This window comes from Aspergillus saccharolyticus, assembly GCF_003184585.1.
Source record: "Aspergillus saccharolyticus JOP 1030-1 unplaced genomic scaffold BP01scaffold_34, whole genome shotgun sequence".
In the NCBI taxonomy this organism is placed as follows: Eukaryota; Fungi; Ascomycota; class Eurotiomycetes; order Eurotiales; family Aspergillaceae; genus Aspergillus; species Aspergillus saccharolyticus.
This window is the reverse complement of record NW_020290644.1, coordinates 228,413-243,718: the sequence shown is the minus strand read 5'-3', so window position 1 is coordinate 243,718 and position 15,306 is coordinate 228,413. Positions and strand designations below refer to the sequence as shown.

The following is a 15,306-nucleotide window of genomic DNA, read 5'->3' as shown; positions in this document are numbered from 1 at the left end:
TTTAGGGTAGACTAAGCTTAATGAGAAGTCCGTGCGTGTCAGACCAGCCTCTCTTGGCATGCTTCCAGGGTTTAGGATACATGTGAGAGCACAGATTGAGATTGGGTCTCAATATCTACCAGGGATTGTTTGAAGTGAAGTGAGCTAGATTGACCACAGTTCACAGAAGCTCATCAACCCATAGAGCGGCTTTGATAAAGGCCCAGATGAAGCACGATGCACAGACGAATGTCTTACATGCTTCGCACACGGTGAATCGAGGTGAGCGGGGGCAGGTCATCCACAAGTAAAGTCCCAGGCCTGCAAGCAGTGAGGAAATGAGAGTCAATCCCTGCTCCTGGTAGTAGCAGCCAATCTCGGATTCTTTATACCAAGCATAGCCTGGGTACCAGTAACTGACGATCAGCTGCTCGGTGATCCAGAGCAGGACCTGAACCATCAGGAAGAATTGGAGGGCACCACGGATAGTCACGGTCTTATCCAGCCATCTGCGTCGAGGAATCGAGACCTCTCTAGGCTGGTCGTGCAGAGGGATGTAGAGTCCAGCCGCCTTCGTACTTGTGGCAGAGCCCATTGTGGTTTTGGGTCATAGAATGAGCTAGCTCAACCCGTTTGACAAAATCCTCTGCGGGATGGTGACCTCGCTGAGATCTGCAGATAGTGGCGAACGGGGCTTAAATAGATGACAAGCAGGAGTCGGACCGTTCTCGTTTGCGGTCAATACCCCTTATCAGGTGCGTAATCTAAAAAAGAAGACTATTGACAAAGACAGAGCCTTTATCAACGATTCTTTGAGAGCAGTTCAGGAGAACATTTACTCCGGGACAGACCCGAGTATTACAGATTATTAGAAGACACGCAACAATGAAGCCGATGAATGTTTCCTCAGGCTTCTGTGGATTGTTATTGTTTCTCTGATTCAGTCAAAGTACTTGTCCAGGTATTTGAGATCATGTTAGTGTGCTTCCAAAGCGAAAAGATGGATTGGAATTTCAGGATGAGATAATCTGTGTGCAGAAGATGGAATTGAGTTGTCAATGCGTCCACTTCTTCCCTGCCAACGACTGCGCTTTTATACCTCGTGCAGGGGCTTTAGTAGTTGGTGAGGCTATACCCAATGCGGAGACTCTATGTAAGCATTGACGATTGAGCCAATCAGAGAATGAGCTGACTTTGGATTTAACCGGCTTCACTTTTCTGAGCATCGCGGCATATCGTCAGAAGTTATAAGTTATAAATTTAATACTCCGTCTTCCTTCCACTGTGCTTCCTGTCTTCATTCTCTCCGACGTGTGCTTACTGAGCTCGGAGCTTCAAAGATCCAGTTCAAAAACTCCGTTCTTGAGTGTTGCGGCTCTACCCGTCGCATGTTTCTGGCCTGTCATCCTCTCTAATACTCTACCCGCTTGTGAGCCTGTTGCCAATGGCTCTTATCAGGAACAGTATCATTGCATACAGCCACACAATGAGTCGAATCATCCAGTTGAGACTGACTGTGAGCCGTACTGCGCGCACATCATGTGACTGGGGCCAACACAGCCTCACGCTAAGGCAGATGCCATCCAGATGTCGTCAACATCACTAGTTTCTGCACGCTAATTGCTTAGTGAATGCAACCCCTCCTTCAGACGCAGACTCACGTGATGTTCACCAACATGCACGCAGACCCTTTCTCTTCTCTCTCCACCAATCTCACCCGCCTAGGAGGCTCAAACCACGAAGTCTGCCATGGATTCCAATAAATCAACCCTAGGGACTGTCAAGGGTGGTAAAGGGAGACAGAAACGATGGGCTCCTCGAGCCAGGACGGGGTGTATCACCTGCAAGTACTGTGCCCCCGACCTGCTGTTCCTGCGCAGGATGACCCCGGCGACTGACAATCCACAGAATCCGTCGCATCAAGTGCGATGAAACCAAGCCAAGGTGAGAGCTACAGTCTCCGTCCCCAGGATTCCTTCCTCTCATGGCCAGTCGATAGTTGCAAAAAGTGCGTATCCACCGGCCGGCGCTGCGACGGCTATGCGCCGGTCCGCCAGGGGCAGCTGCAGCAGGCACCGTCCGCCTGGGACTTCATCTCCACCGACTCCACGGAACTCGACAGTTTTTGGTTTTTCCAATCGGTGACCACGTCGACACTGGCCGAATACTTTGATCCTGGATTCTGGTCCAAGCAGTTATTGCAATTCGCCCATCACTACCCGGCTCTGCGACATGGCATCACTGCTCTGGCCTGCCTGCACCGAGACTATATCGGGCAGGATGTCCGATTCACGCCAGCCGCCACAAGAGAAATCCCCAGCAAGAGTTTCGCGCTGAAGCAATACACCAAGTCCATCCACGCTCTATCGCAGTTATGCTCCAAGCCAATCTTAACGCTCGAAGACCGAGTCGTGATCCTGACCACCTGTGCGATATTCGCCTCCATGTGCGGCATTCAGAGCCTCCAGCACCAAGCGTACATGCATATCCTCAACGGACTGAAGATCATCACATCCTGGGAAGCCGAGCATCGAGCCGTCACGGTGGGTGGCGACGAGGTGACCACCAGCATGCTGGTTCTGATCTTCACTCGCCTCGACTCCCAGGTCATCCCATACATGTTCGCCTGCCAAGGCTCGCGCGTTTGGATCGACCGTCAAGTCTCCCCAGGGTTCGCGGAGGCCACCTTCACTACTCTGTTCGGGGCATACGTCTGCATCGAGGCCATCTACAATAGTGTCCTTCGACTGGGCTGGAAATTCAACAAATGGAGCCCGAGGCAGCGCGACATTTCGCCCGAAGAACGAGCGGTCCAACTGCAGCACTTGCAGGCCTGGGACGGGCGGCTGGCCGCGCTTCTGAAGGCTATGCCGGCGGGAACCGACAGCTCCAGAGCAGTGGACCTGCTTATGGTGCGACGAGCTCTGACTGGGCTGTCCTATCAGGTGGACCTCACCCCCGGTGAACTAGCTAGTGACGACTGTATTGCGGACTGTCTGGGGTTGCTGGATCGCATTACACGACTCCTGGGGGATGAGGGTGACGACCATGGCTTTCAGCGCATCAATGCCTCGTTCACGCTGGAGATCGGGATTGTTGAGCCTCTGTTTTGGATGTGTGTTCGTTGTCGAAACCCAGAAATCCGACACCGAGCGTTGAGGCTTCTCCAACGGTACCCGCGCCAGGAGGGAATCTGTGACGGGATTGTGGCGGCTCGTACCGTGGCAAAGGTGATCGAGATCGAAGAGACAGGATGTCCCCGGGCCGGTGGGACGCCGGAAAATAAGAGCCCGTGTGCCGCTGCTGGGAAGTGGGTGTGTGAGAACCACCGCGTCGCGATCTGGGACTATGTGGTGGAGTCTGCGAGTGAAGTTGCCGTGGTATTCAAAACCGTCGAGGATCTTGCGACGAATGGACCGGGGATCAAGCTGCTGTATACGTGGTGGTGATGCACTCGAGATGCATAACAGGGCTATAATAAATAGACATGGCTTTGTCCTGACAGCCAGTGAGTCGGAAGATCTGTCAAAGTACTCAGACGATGGCTGACCGACGGGAGGCTCTCAGTCAACCCAGCAACCCTAACTTCCAGCTCCCTACTCCACGATCGCCTCGACTCATTAGACGTTCCCCGCCGCTTTGCATTTATCCTGTCTTGTTGTATGTCATCTCGTGTTCTGACCGGATCATATTAGCCCCAAGGGCATCTTATTACAAGCTCCGTATGAGCTTTCAGCTCCGTTTGACTAGCCCCGTTGAACCAGGTGTCTGACCATGCACCAACTCTTCAGCATTCCGTAGAGCTACTGCAGCAACAGGTTGTCTAATCCGGTCTCCAGCTGACCAGAATGCACGCCAGTGTTTCCCAACGGTCGCAAATCTGTTTCAGCGGGAAGTGAAGGGTGATCTGCAGGGTGGAAAAGCCTTAAAAATCCGCCATCCGAAACGCATGTACCTCGGCAAACCAAAACCAGTAGCCCAGCCAAACCTTTGAACATGGATGCAGATCGACATTAACCGGAGGATGTCGGTGCCTGACTCAATGGACCAGCTGAAGCATTACATGGAGACGCGCCGATCAGGGTCTCCAGGCATATCTCCTGCACAGTCCTTCGGATGTGAAAATACGAGAAGATAGGACCGGCCTCAATTTTAGGACCATCGACTCCTTCATATTTGATCCAGGCCCTTGAGCACCTACCGGCGCTGTCCAGATACTCAATCATTCGGACCAGCAGGAGAAAATCCACCGACCAAGAAATCTCCTCACCATGCGCACAATCGCCCTGCTGCTGACCGCCGCGCTTCCTGCGCTCGCCGCGAGCAGTGCCAACAGCGATGCGGTGGCTGTGTGCGAGTATTTGTACACCACATACCCCCAATACACCGTCTGGGATCCCTCCGGACCCGATGCTCTGCAGACTTTCTGGAATCAATCCTATTATAACCAGGCAGTGTCCGAGTACTGGAATGGGGTCAACGCGCTGAATCGACCTGCCTGTACCTTCTTCCCCGCCAACGCCCAGCAAGTGGCGACGGCCGTGCAGCAGCTCAACCAGCACCCCGATGCTCCCTTTGCCCTCAAATCCGGCGGCCACAACTTCAACGTTGGCTTCTCGAGCACTAAGGGCGGGGTGTTGATCTCCTTCCACGAGAACCTCTCCTCCATCACCCGCAACCCGGACGGCCAGTCCTTCGACGTCGGGCCCGGTGCGCGCTGGGGCGACGTCTACGCCGTGACCGAGAAGACCAACCAGGTTCTCGTCGGCGGACGACTGGCCAACATTGGCGTTGCGGGCTTCACTCTCGGCGGCGGCCTCTCCTACTACTCCGCTCAATACGTACTTCCCCCCTTTCCCATCGCCCCTTTACACCCTCATCCAACTAACCCGGAATTAGGGCCTCACCTGCGACAACGTCCTGAACTTCGAAGTCGTCCTCCCGAACGCGACCATCGTCAACGCCAACCGCACCTCGCACGCGGACCTCTGGTGGGCGCTGCGCGGCGGGGGCAACCGCTTCGGCATCGTGACGAAATTCACCTTCCAAGCGCATCCTCTCGGGGACGAGGGGCGCATCTGGGGGGGGATTCGCGTGTACGCGGCCGAGAAACGCCAGGCCATCTTCTCCGCCCTGGCGGAGTTCATCCGCGACTACCCGGACGCCAAAGCGGCGGTGATCCCGACCTTTGACTTCGGGCTGCCGGACGCGGTGATCTCCAACCCGATGCTGTTTTTCTTCTATGATGGGGCGAGGCCGCCCGCGGGGGCCTTCGCGGGGCTGGATGCGATCGAGGCGCTGATGGACGGGACGAACACGACGAGCTACACGGATCTGGCGAATCAGGCGGGCGGGGCGAAGATCTATGGGATCAAGGCGGCGGCGAGGGTGAATACCTTCCCCAACCTCTCGCCGCAGAATGTCTCGGCCTTGCTGGAGGCGCATTGGGAGACGTACCAGGCGATGATCAAGAATGATTCCAGTCGCCAGATTGATCTTCAGATCGGGACCTTCACGCCGCAGCCGCTGTCCGTGCGCATTGCCCGCGCCTCGCTGGCTCGGGGCGGGAATGCCTTGGGGTTGCGCCCGGAGCATGGCGATCGCTTCTGGGTGGAGAATGATCTGATTTGGATCAATGATCAGTGCGATGAAGCCTGTCCGGGGTATTTGAAGGAGGTCGGGGATCGCCTGGAGGCGGTGTTTAATGAGACCTTGCGGGGGGAGAAGCCGACGAATTATCAGGCCGGGGAGGTGGATTTTGTTTCGTAAGTACTTACTACTTTACCCCCGTACCTCATTGTCCCCTCTTGGAGTGAGGGTTTGTTGATGTCGGGCGAGGGGCTAATGGGGAGGTGTGTTGCAGGACAAATCCGTTGTTCATGAATGATGCGGCGGATGATCAGGATGTCTATGCCAGTTATGGGCCGGAGAACCAGGCTCGGCTGGAACGCATCGCGAGAGCGTATGATCCCACCCGATTTATGTTTCGACAAGGGGGTTGGAAGTTGTCAAGTTGAGATTACCTTCTGCTGCACGAGATCTTCTTCTTCTGGCGGGTTTACAGATGGAGAAAGTCGGATACGGGTCCGTGATTGTGCTTCTGCCTATGTGATATAGTATTCACAATGAGACTTTCGTGGGAAATGCCTCACTTCGCTTGGATTTATTCATGCACTCTGTTCCATTCCAGTGTCTTATGAGACTGGTAGTACTCCCACGGCTTCTGATAGACCACCCCCCCATCCCATACACATCCCGAACGTCCAGACCAGGTCTACGCAGGCAAAACCCAAGTCGTCACCGACTCAGCCGGCACATTCCCACTCCACTCCCCTCCCGACCCCAACGTCACCGTCACATACAAATCGTTCCCAAAGGTATTCTGGATGACCACCGTGCGGGTCCCATCCGGATTCAGCGAGGCGATTGATTGCACCCCGCCGCCGTTGTCGTACGTGTAGCTCCCTGTGCCGTTCAGCACCACCGCCCCCGGCGGCATAAACTTGCTGAACTGCGCCATCATGTAGTACGCGGTGTTGAGCGTGTAGCTCGTCGCGCTGTTGACCGTGACCAGCCCCTGGCAGGTGGCGCAGCCGCCCGACGAAAGGTGCGGCCCGTCGTTGGCGTCGGTGCCCAGCGTCCAGGCCATCACGCCGGCGGCGTAGTTCTGGAGCGGTCCCATGGTGAAGTCCGCCGCCTGATCCCAGGCCCCGGACGCCGGCGTCCAGCATTCCGTCATGTATTGCTCGATGTCGGGATTGGTGAGGTGGAAGGTGGACAGCACGGTCCAGTCCACGTTGCTGGCGTAGCAGTGCCAGGCCACGGCGGGGACGTACTGGCTGGCGCCGCTGTCGAGGATGGTTTGGGGGTAGGAGGTGACGTCTTGGGGGTTTGGTCCGTCAGTACGATCATTCAGGTCTGGCATGCAAGGCCCATCAGGCAGAGGGATGGGGGTTGGCAGTACCTGTGTTGTGGTCATAGGCCCAGACCTTCGTGCTGAGACCCGCTTGCGCGAGGGCCGGCCCGACGTATTTCTCAATCAGATCCGCCGACTCGTACGCATAGACATACATGGTCGGGTAGCCGGCCTGGCTGTTCAGGGGTTCGTTCTGGATGGTGATGGCGTCAACGGGTGCCCCCAGAGTCGCGTACGCTTGGAGGTACTTGACGAAGTACTGGGCGAAGGCACTGGCGTAGCCCGTGCTGCCGGTCCCCCCGCTGGTCAGGTAGCCGTCGTTCAGGTTGTTGTTGGTCGTGGTGCCGTCGATGACGCCGTTCAGCTTCATCCACCCGGGCGCGCTCCACGAGGAGCCAAGGATTTGGAGGCTGGACTGCAGGGTCTTCATGGTGGCGAGCAGCTTGGCCATGGCGGTGCCACGGTCGCCGAGGTTGAAGCCGCTCAGCGACGGATCCGCCGCGTTGTTGTTGTCGTCGTAGGTGTACGCTGGGTCGCCAGACAGGTCGGAGGCCCCAATGGTGTGACGCATCAGGGAGAAGTTGGCCCCATCGGAGGTCATCAGCTCGTTCAGCAGCTGTTGCAGCGTAGCTGAGTTGAGGGTGTTGAACGAGGTCACAGTGGCGTCGGTGACAGCGGCGCCAAACCCGTTGATGGTCTGGCGGTGCCCCGATGAGGTATCGTCGACAGTCAGCTTCCAGGTAGACTCGGAGCCCGGACTACCGGCCCCTTGCACTGGGGCCGCGATCGAGGACAACTGGTAGTTGCCGGCCGAGTTGGAGCTGTATGCTGTGGCTCCGGAGGCGCGTTTCTCCGTTGCTGCCGCATGGCCGAGGGCCATGAGGCCCATCAAGGGACCTAGGGTGACAAGCATTGTGGTATATGTGGTGGTTTGCCAGGAGATCGAGATGCAGGATCTTGAGCGATTAGACCCTGAAGATAAATAACCAGATGGCATGAAGGGGCAGGGGCGGTGGCGACGGTCTCCGCGCCTGACTCGCTTCCCGGCAGTAGTGGTTTCACTCCCCTTCCTGTTTGGGGGCCATGGGGGGGGGCCATGAGGGAGAGCCAGTCATGATGCAGAAGGCCAACGCTTATTCGGCATCCGTCGGAGCTGACTGGACATTGCAGTTGATCCTGATGTTCCTTGCATTGCTGTCTTAATCCTCGTAAAGGGACGGTTGGGTGGGATCAAAGCACCTGGAAGCCATCACCAGGTTCTTCAGTGAGTGAGTGAAGGCCAGCTTCCGATAAACCAGACCTCTTATCACATTTCCTTCAGCGGGACATGAGAACCACTCCAAGAACGCAGGTCAGGCGGAAAGAGAGAGTTGTGGAAAGTAATGGAGGATAACGATCGAAGGCGGGGAGAAACTGCAACCTGCCAAGAAGGCCGACCATCGGGAGATGCCGAGACTAACCCGAAAAAGGATTATCCTGTTATCACGTGACTCTGGTCCATCTGGTGAGGTCCGAGGGATGTTGTGTGTTGCGATGACCGACAGAGAAACCGGGGAGGGATCATGTGACCCCCCGCCGGAGCTTTGGCCTTAACTGCCTGAGTGCCTGACTGTCTTAAGGCATCAAGGACGCAACCCCTCCGGATTCTTCTTGTCTCCTCCACCTCCATCCATCACCATCTGCCATCACATTCTTTGTCCTTCATTATCTCTACCCCAGCTACACTCACTGCTTGACCCCTGAGTCCCCTGACTAATGCAGGTAATGTCCATCTGCATCACCCCCCCTTGCATATTGTACCGTCTCGGTGTGTATTTTTCCGTCAACCCCTCTTTCCCCGCTCGTTGCTCAATTTAATTTTTAATTACTTGCAGTCTGCACCAATCGCTATTTTCACATCCACCGCTAGACTCTGCATATTGCCCATAGTCTCAAAGATCAGGATGAGCCCATCAACTGGGGAAATTGCCGCTTGTTCTCGGAAATGCCATCAGTATCCATCATGAGACCATGAGCTCTGCGGGAGCGGCCATGGTTGTAGATACTTAAAGCACAGAGTGACGGCAGAAAGAATCTTCCTGAGCTCCTAGCAGCATTTCTTCTAAGACAACATGAGGTTCTGGTCGTCTCTCCTGCTTGGGGCGAGTCTCCTCACCGGGACTCGGGCAACTACCGATGGTCTCACAGACCTGGTCTCCTGGGATCCCCACAGTCTGACCGTGAAGGGGAACCGACTGTTTGTCTTTTCGGGCGAATTTGCCTATCCGAGACTTCCGGTCCCTGAACTATGGCTCGACATTTTCCAGAAGATGCGTGCCAACGGATTCAACGCGGCCAGGTTGGTGAACACAACTAGCTATCAATGGGTCATTCTTGCTGCTGACATGGACTTGTTTGGTGTTGTAGTATCTATCTCTTCTGGAATTACCATTCCCCCATCAACGGGACGTTCGACTTTGAGACAGGTGCACATAACCTGCAGCGTCTCTTCGATTATGCGCAGGAAGCTGGCATCTATCTCATTGCCCGGTAGGCTTTGCGGTCCAGACCCTAAGCCCATATACTAACGGAACCACGTAGGCCCGGCCCTTATGACAATGCTGAGATCAATGGCGGCGGCTTAGCTCTTTATCTGAGTGACGGCAGCGGAGGCTCCTTGCGTACGAGCGACGCCACGTACACGGCCGCATGGGAACCGTGGGTGGAAGAAATCGGCAAGATCATTGCTGCCAATTCCATTACCAAGGGCGGACCCGTCATCCTGAACCAAATCGAGAACGAGCTGCAGGAAACAACGCACAGTGCAAGCAACACGCTAGTTCAATATATGATCAAACTCGAAGCTGCCTTTCGGGCCGCAGGGGTTGATGTTCCCTTTACCCACAACGAGAAAGGAATGCGATCCGAAAGCTGGTCCACAGACTACGAGGACGTGGGCGGTGCTGTCAATGTCTACGGTCTGGACTCCTACCCGGGTGGACTCAGCTGTACCAATGAGGCGACTGGTTTCAATGTGGTTCGGACCTATTATCAATGGTTCCAGAATTACAGCTACACCCAGCCCGAGTATTTTCCCGAGTTCGAAGGAGGGTGGTTCTCTGCTTGGGGAGCCTCTTCCTTCTATGACACTTGCACGAGCGAGCTGAGTCCGAATTTTGCCGATGTATACTACAAGAACAACATCGGTCAGAAAGTGACGCTTCAGAGCATTTACATGACATATGGTGGCACGAACTGGGGCCATCTCGCAGCACCCGTTGTGTACACGTCTTGTGAGTCTGGTTATCATGTTATGGATACGTACAGGCGTACTAATCGGATATAGATGACTACAGCGCCCCGCTGAGCGAGAGCCGAGTGGTCCGGGATAAAATGAGTCAGACTAAGCTTATTGGACTGTACACAAGAGTGTCAACCGGTCTGCTCACTGCAGACATGGAGGGCAACGGAACAGGATACACGTCCAGCACATCTGCTTATACCTGGGTGCTTAGGGACTCGCAATCGGATGCTGGGTTCTATGTCGTGCAGCAGGCAACGACGTCATCACGTACCTCTCTCACATTTGACCTGGACGTGACTACCTCGGCGGGCAACTTCACATTGACTGATATCAATCTCGACGGACGACAGAGCAAAATCATTTCGACAGACTATCCGCTGGGTCACAGCACCATTTTGTATGCCTCTACCGATATCGCCACCTACGGAACGTTCGGCGACACGGATGTGGTCGTCTTGTACTCTCGTGTCGGCCAGAAGGCATCATTTGCCTTCAAGAACCCCGGTCGCCTCAACTTCACTGAATACGGCCCCTCGGTCAACCTGACTCGCAGTTCCGGCAACTCGACTACGCCATCGTACACCTACACGCAGGCTAGTGGTACCAGCATTGTACAGTTCTCCAACAAGACCATCTTCTATCTCCTGGACACCGACACGGCATTCAGATTCTGGGCCCCGCCAACCACGAATGATCCGTACGTGACTGCCGACCAGCACATTTTTGTTCTAGGGCCCTACCTGGTCCGCAACGCCTCCGTCGCTGGAAGTGTCGTCAACCTTGTTGGAGACATTGACAATACTACCACTATTGAGGTCTTTGCTGGCTCGTCTGTCAACACCGTGAAATGGAACGGCAAGCGGCTTTCGACGACGCAGACAGCTTATGGTAGTCTGGTCGGATCCATCAGCGGACCGTCTAGCACCATCTCGCTGCCGGCTTTGAGCGGCTGGAAGGTCCGCAATTCGCTGCCTGAACTAGAATCCGACTACGACGACTCCAACTGGACTGTCTGCAACAAGACCACGACGCTGAGTCCTGTGCAGCCGTCAACCCTACCAGTTCTCTACGCGTCGGACTACGGTTACTACACGGGCATCAAGATCTACCGTGGACGCTTTGATGGCGCAAATGCCACTGGCGCTAGCCTGACTGCTCAGGGCGGTGTTGGTTTTGGATGGAACGTTTGGCTCAATGGTAACCTGGTTGCTACTCTGCCGGGTGACGCTTCGGCGACGTCGTCGAGTGCAACGTTGGATTTCAGCAACCATACCCTCAAAGCAACCGACAACCTGCTCACTGTTGTGGTAAGTCAACTGCCAACTACCCACCGGTCATGTATTGTGCTCATCGTGTATTATAGATCGACTATACCGGACACGATGAGACGTCCACTGCAGAGGGCGTCGAGAACCCCCGCGGTCTGCTCAGTGCAAGCCTGACTGGCGGCAACTTTACCAGCTGGAAGATCCAGGGCAATGCTGGAGGGGCTGCCGGTAAGCCGTGCGATGCATTCGGAAAACAATGGACCTCTAAACTAATGCCTTCCCAGGAGCCTACGAGCTGGACCCCGTTCGTGCCCCCATGAACGAAGGCGGACTGCTGGCTGAGCGCCAGGGTTGGCATCTTCCAGGCTACAAGGCCAGTTCGTCGGATGGATGGACCTCCGGCTCCCCTCTCGATGGACTAAACAAGTCTGGTAAGTCTCCAGTTCGAACGGCACTCCGTAGAAGCACGCAATGCCATGCTAACTAGGCGATAGGCGTTGCATTCTACCTTACCACGTTCACTCTCGACCTGCCCAAGAGCTACGACGTCCCTCTTGGTATCCGTTTCACGTCACCAGCCACTGTGAACCCCGTCCGAATCCAGCTGTTTATCAACGGCTACCAATACGGAAAATACGTCCCTTATCTGGGACCGCAGACCACGTTCCCCGTTCCGCCTGGTATCATCAACAATCGGTCCAAGAATACTATTGGTATAAGTCTGTGGGCCCAGACGGATGCTGGTGCTGCTTTGGAGGACATCGAGCTCGTCACCTACGGTACCTACGAGAGTGGATTCGATGCTGGATCGGGCACCAGTTTTGATATGAATGGCGCGAATCTGGGCTATCAACCTGAGTGGACAGAGGCTCGGTTGAAGTATACTTAATCCTTGATTGTCCCAGGCGTGACAGATCAGGTGTGCTTTAGGTGATCCGCTTGCCGTGGGGTTTATTCTTTGTTTCGGGTTGATACTTTCTGCCATGCTTATTTCATGTAATCTGATCAAAATGGAAGGTGATAATAATAACGAACTAGATTGCTGGAACTACATATCCTACACCACGATGGCAGGCATTAGTCAGAGTGCTGAGCAAAATACCAAGAGCCACCTTGGCCACACGCTGCCACCCCCCATCTCTTCCACAATCTTTCCGCTCACTGATCATCCAAGACGAACCGATCCAGGAACCGGAAGGTATACAAACCGTCCAACACTTCCTTGGCCAGACCCTCCGTAACATTCGCCGCAACATAAACACCATCCCTCCCCATCTCAATCCCCGCCGATCTCAACGCCCTCTGCCCACTCCCGATCGCCCCAACCGGCTTACCATACTTAAACGCATCTGCCAGAATCTGCAGCGGCCGACCAGGCGGATAAAGCGTCGTCATCGTCGCATTGCTGCCCGCAGCACCACCAAACAAGATCTCCACCCCATCGCCCACCACGATAGCATCAAAGCCCGACGCATCGGAGAGCGCATACGTAGAGTTAACCCCATCAGCATACGTCTCGGCCACGACCGTCACATCCACACCATGCGCCGCCAACCGACCAGCGAGCGCCCCGCCCTGTCGAATCGACTCCCCTTTCTTCGTCGAAGCGAGGAAGCCAACCTGCAACCCCTCCACACTCAGCAACCGCGCCCCAAATGTCCCGACATTCACCGTCTTGTTAGTCGTGTAATAGGTATCCTCCGGTTCAGGCACCTCCAATCCCAACCCCCTGGCCACCCGCCTCGCCAGCCCGTGATCAATCCGGTTCAACTGCGCGACCACGTTCTGACGGACGTGCGGACTCGCCACCTTGGAGTTCTCAAACACTATCGCATTCACCAGCATCTGCTGCTCGGCCGGCACTAGCGAGTTCCAGAACAACGCCGGCTGGGACCAGTGGTCCGCGAACGTGGGACTGGGGGCACGCGAGAGGGGCCCCCCGGTAAGGTGACGGTACGGCGAGGTAAAGAACCCGTTGCCAACAGTTTGGTTTGCCTGCTTGGGGGCAGTGTCTGCGCCCATGCTGGTGGGCGTGTAGGCCCAGGGGTTCAGCGGGATCTGCTGCTGGCCGAAGCCGTCGCGGTTGTTGTTGTGGACGGGGTTGCGGGGCCGGTTGACCGGCAGTTGCTCGAAGTTCGGGCCGCCGTGCCGGTTGACTTGCGTGTCGAGGTAGGAGAAGAGTCGGCCTTGGAGGAGGGGATCTTCTGTGAAGTCGATGCCGCGGACGACGTGGCCGGGTTGGAACTTTTTATGAGGTGTTAGTGGATGAATGGGGGTTGATGAGGGCACTGGGGGATAGAGAAGGAGGAGGGACGTACGCCGACTTGTTCGACTTCGGCAAAATAGTTGGTGGGATTGGCGTTGAGTTCCATCACGCCGAGCGGGGTGAAGGGGACGAGTTCTTCAGGAACCATCTTGGTGGGATCGAGGAGGTCGAATCCGAAGCGCAGCATGTCGGATTCGTCCATGATTTGCGCGCCCAGCTAAAGATTGGTGTGTGTTGTTGTCAGCTGTGGTTTCGTCGCGCCCTGCAAGGGAGGATAGGATAGGATCATAAGAACTTCAAGACTTACCTCCCACTTAGGGTACCGCCCGTTCGCAATCGCATCGTGCAGGTCCTGTCGGTGGAAATCACTGTTCTTGCCGGCTGTGGCTTGCGCCTCATCCCAGACGAGACTGGCAACACCCTGGAGGGATCGCCACCGGTAACGGATCACCTTGCTGGTGCCGTTGGCCGTTACAAACCGGAAGCTGTGCACGCCGTAGCCGTTCATGTGGCGGTACGAGCGAGGGATTCCGTGGCCGGACATCAACCACAGGGCACTGTGCAGAGCAGTACTCTGCTGGCTGAAGAAGTCCCAGGCCGAGGTGTGCGCCGTCGCCGCCTGCGGAATCTCATTGTGTGGCATGGGTTTGATCGCGTGGACGAGATCGGGGAATTGGATAGCGTCCTGGATGAAGAAGGGGGCGATGTTGACTCCGACGATGTCTATCAGACGCCCCTCAAGTCAGTGCCCGGAGCTGAAGAGGCTATTCATGCGAAGATACCTACCATAGTTTCCCTCGTCTGTATAGAAGCGACAGGCGTGGCCGTGAACATCCCGAGCGGTATCAACACTGCCTCGGAACCCCACCACAGTCGAGAATCGACAAAACATAGGCGTCTCTTTGTCGGCGGCACTCAGGAAGTCGGCGGCAGTGACGTTGGAGAAGTTGCCGTACGATCGGAAAGTACCATAGGCACCGGCACCACGAGCATGCACGACTCGCTCGGGGATCTAAGCAAGGATGAGAACCGGCGCATGCATGAATGACAGCACGAGCAATCAAGACAGATGCACCTACCCGTTCATGATCGAAGCGCTGCAGCTTCTGGCGGAAGATGAAGTCCTCGAGGAGAGTCGATCCCCTGGACCCGGCCTTCAGACTCCATTGGTCCTCGATGGGAGTGCCAAAGTCAGTGGTCATGTAGCTGTCGGTGTCATTAAGATAAAGGGTCTGGTCAATGGGCTGTTCGACAACCTCAATGGTGTCGGTCGGGTTGTCTGCCCGCTCAGTGAAGCGAGAGGGAGTGCCCATCTCCCCCGATAGGAATGGGCATTGAGCCCCAGCAAGGCCGGCAACAGCCGGTAGGAGCCAAAGAGGGCGCATGATGCGCGACCAGTAGATGTCTTGTTGGTTCTGCGGTTCTCAATGTGTCCTCGATGAATTTTTCGGCTGGCGATTCTGACAAGCCATCTTATATATGCCCCCATCCACTCGCGACAGAGCACATCAGACGACTTAGTTAAGCTGCCGAATCCAGACTCGGCTCTCAATAATCAACGCCAGACTGTCTGGCATTGGCAGCGCATCACAAC

The 15,306-nt window shown here is 55.7% G+C and overlaps 6 protein-coding genes across 6 annotated transcripts; 3 read left to right on the top strand and 3 right to left on the bottom strand.

Moving 5' to 3' along the window:
• Nucleotides 1-160: 160 nt before the first annotated feature.
• BP01DRAFT_385431 (uncharacterized protein) lies at nucleotides 161-574 on the bottom strand (the record flags this gene model as incomplete). The annotated part of the gene is made up of 1 exon (XM_025577594.1): nucleotides 161-574. The coding sequence occupies one exon, from the start codon at nucleotides 572-574 to the stop codon at nucleotides 161-163; it is 414 nt and encodes a 137-aa protein (XP_025428530.1).
• Nucleotides 575-1,728: 1,154 nt separating this feature from the next.
• On the top strand, nucleotides 1,729-3,428 carry BP01DRAFT_303147 (Zn(II)2Cys6 transcription factor; the record flags this gene model as incomplete). The annotated part of the gene is made up of 3 exons (XM_025572104.1): nucleotides 1,729-1,826; nucleotides 1,888-1,923; nucleotides 1,979-3,428. The coding sequence occupies 3 exons, from the start codon at nucleotides 1,729-1,731 to the stop codon at nucleotides 3,426-3,428; spliced, it is 1,584 nt and encodes a 527-aa protein (XP_025428529.1).
• A 441-nt stretch (nucleotides 3,429-3,869) lies between these two features.
• On the top strand, nucleotides 3,870-6,140 carry BP01DRAFT_134094 (FAD-binding oxidoreductase). The gene is made up of 3 exons (XM_025570497.1): nucleotides 3,870-4,820; nucleotides 4,879-5,744; nucleotides 5,843-6,140. Exons 1-3 carry the CDS (start codon nucleotides 4,251-4,253, stop codon nucleotides 5,994-5,996), a joined length of 1,590 nt encoding a protein of 529 aa, XP_025428528.1. The 5' UTR covers nucleotides 3,870-4,250; the 3' UTR covers nucleotides 5,997-6,140.
• On the bottom strand, nucleotides 6,065-8,268 carry BP01DRAFT_359421 (glycoside hydrolase family 30 protein). Its single transcript, XM_025575678.1, has 2 exons — nucleotides 6,944-8,268; nucleotides 6,065-6,861 (listed from the first exon to the last, which is right to left on the bottom strand). The coding sequence occupies exons 1-2, from the start codon at nucleotides 7,806-7,808 to the stop codon at nucleotides 6,254-6,256; spliced, it is 1,473 nt and encodes a 490-aa protein (XP_025428527.1). The 5' UTR covers nucleotides 7,809-8,268; the 3' UTR covers nucleotides 6,065-6,253.
• A 375-nt stretch (nucleotides 8,269-8,643) lies between these two features.
• Nucleotides 8,644-12,478, top strand: BP01DRAFT_394207 (glycoside hydrolase family 35 protein). The gene is made up of 8 exons (XM_025578306.1): nucleotides 8,644-8,702; nucleotides 8,770-9,233; nucleotides 9,302-9,424; nucleotides 9,476-10,167; nucleotides 10,221-11,485; nucleotides 11,542-11,674; nucleotides 11,731-11,877; nucleotides 11,941-12,478. The coding sequence occupies exons 2-8, from the start codon at nucleotides 9,007-9,009 to the stop codon at nucleotides 12,333-12,335; spliced, it is 2,982 nt and encodes a 993-aa protein (XP_025428526.1). The 5' UTR covers nucleotides 8,644-8,702; nucleotides 8,770-9,006; the 3' UTR covers nucleotides 12,336-12,478.
• Nucleotides 12,479-12,604: 126 nt separating this feature from the next.
• On the bottom strand, nucleotides 12,605-15,097 carry BP01DRAFT_346777 (heme-dependent catalase; the record flags this gene model as incomplete). The annotated part of the gene is made up of 5 exons (XM_025573653.1): nucleotides 12,605-13,690; nucleotides 13,765-13,929; nucleotides 14,020-14,435; nucleotides 14,499-14,724; nucleotides 14,792-15,097. The coding sequence occupies 5 exons, from the start codon at nucleotides 15,095-15,097 to the stop codon at nucleotides 12,605-12,607; spliced, it is 2,199 nt and encodes a 732-aa protein (XP_025428525.1).
• Between the last annotated feature and the right edge of the window lie 209 nt (nucleotides 15,098-15,306).

Coding starts and splice junctions, on each gene's coding strand:
- BP01DRAFT_394207 (XM_025578306.1), top strand. CDS start 9,007: ATGAGGTTCTGGTCGTCTCTCCTGCTTGGGGCGAGTCTCCTCACCGGG. Junction 10,168..10,220: donor ACCCGTTGTGTACACGTCTT/GTGAGTCTGGTT, acceptor AATCGGATATAG/ATGACTACAGCGCCCCGCTG. Junction 11,878..11,940: donor CGATGGACTAAACAAGTCTG/GTAAGTCTCCAG, acceptor ACTAGGCGATAG/GCGTTGCATTCTACCTTACC.
- BP01DRAFT_134094 (XM_025570497.1), top strand. CDS start 4,251: ATGCGCACAATCGCCCTGCTGCTGACCGCCGCGCTTCCTGCGCTCGCC. Junction 4,821..4,878: donor CCTACTACTCCGCTCAATAC/GTACTTCCCCCC, acceptor ACCCGGAATTAG/GGCCTCACCTGCGACAACGT. Junction 5,745..5,842: donor GGGGAGGTGGATTTTGTTTC/GTAAGTACTTAC, acceptor GGTGTGTTGCAG/GACAAATCCGTTGTTCATGA.
- BP01DRAFT_359421 (XM_025575678.1), bottom strand. CDS start 7,808: ATGCTTGTCACCCTAGGTCCCTTGATGGGCCTCATGGCCCTCGGCCAT. Junction 6,862..6,943: donor GGCCTATGACCACAACACAG/GTACTGCCAACC, acceptor CAAACCCCCAAG/ACGTCACCTCCTACCCCCAA.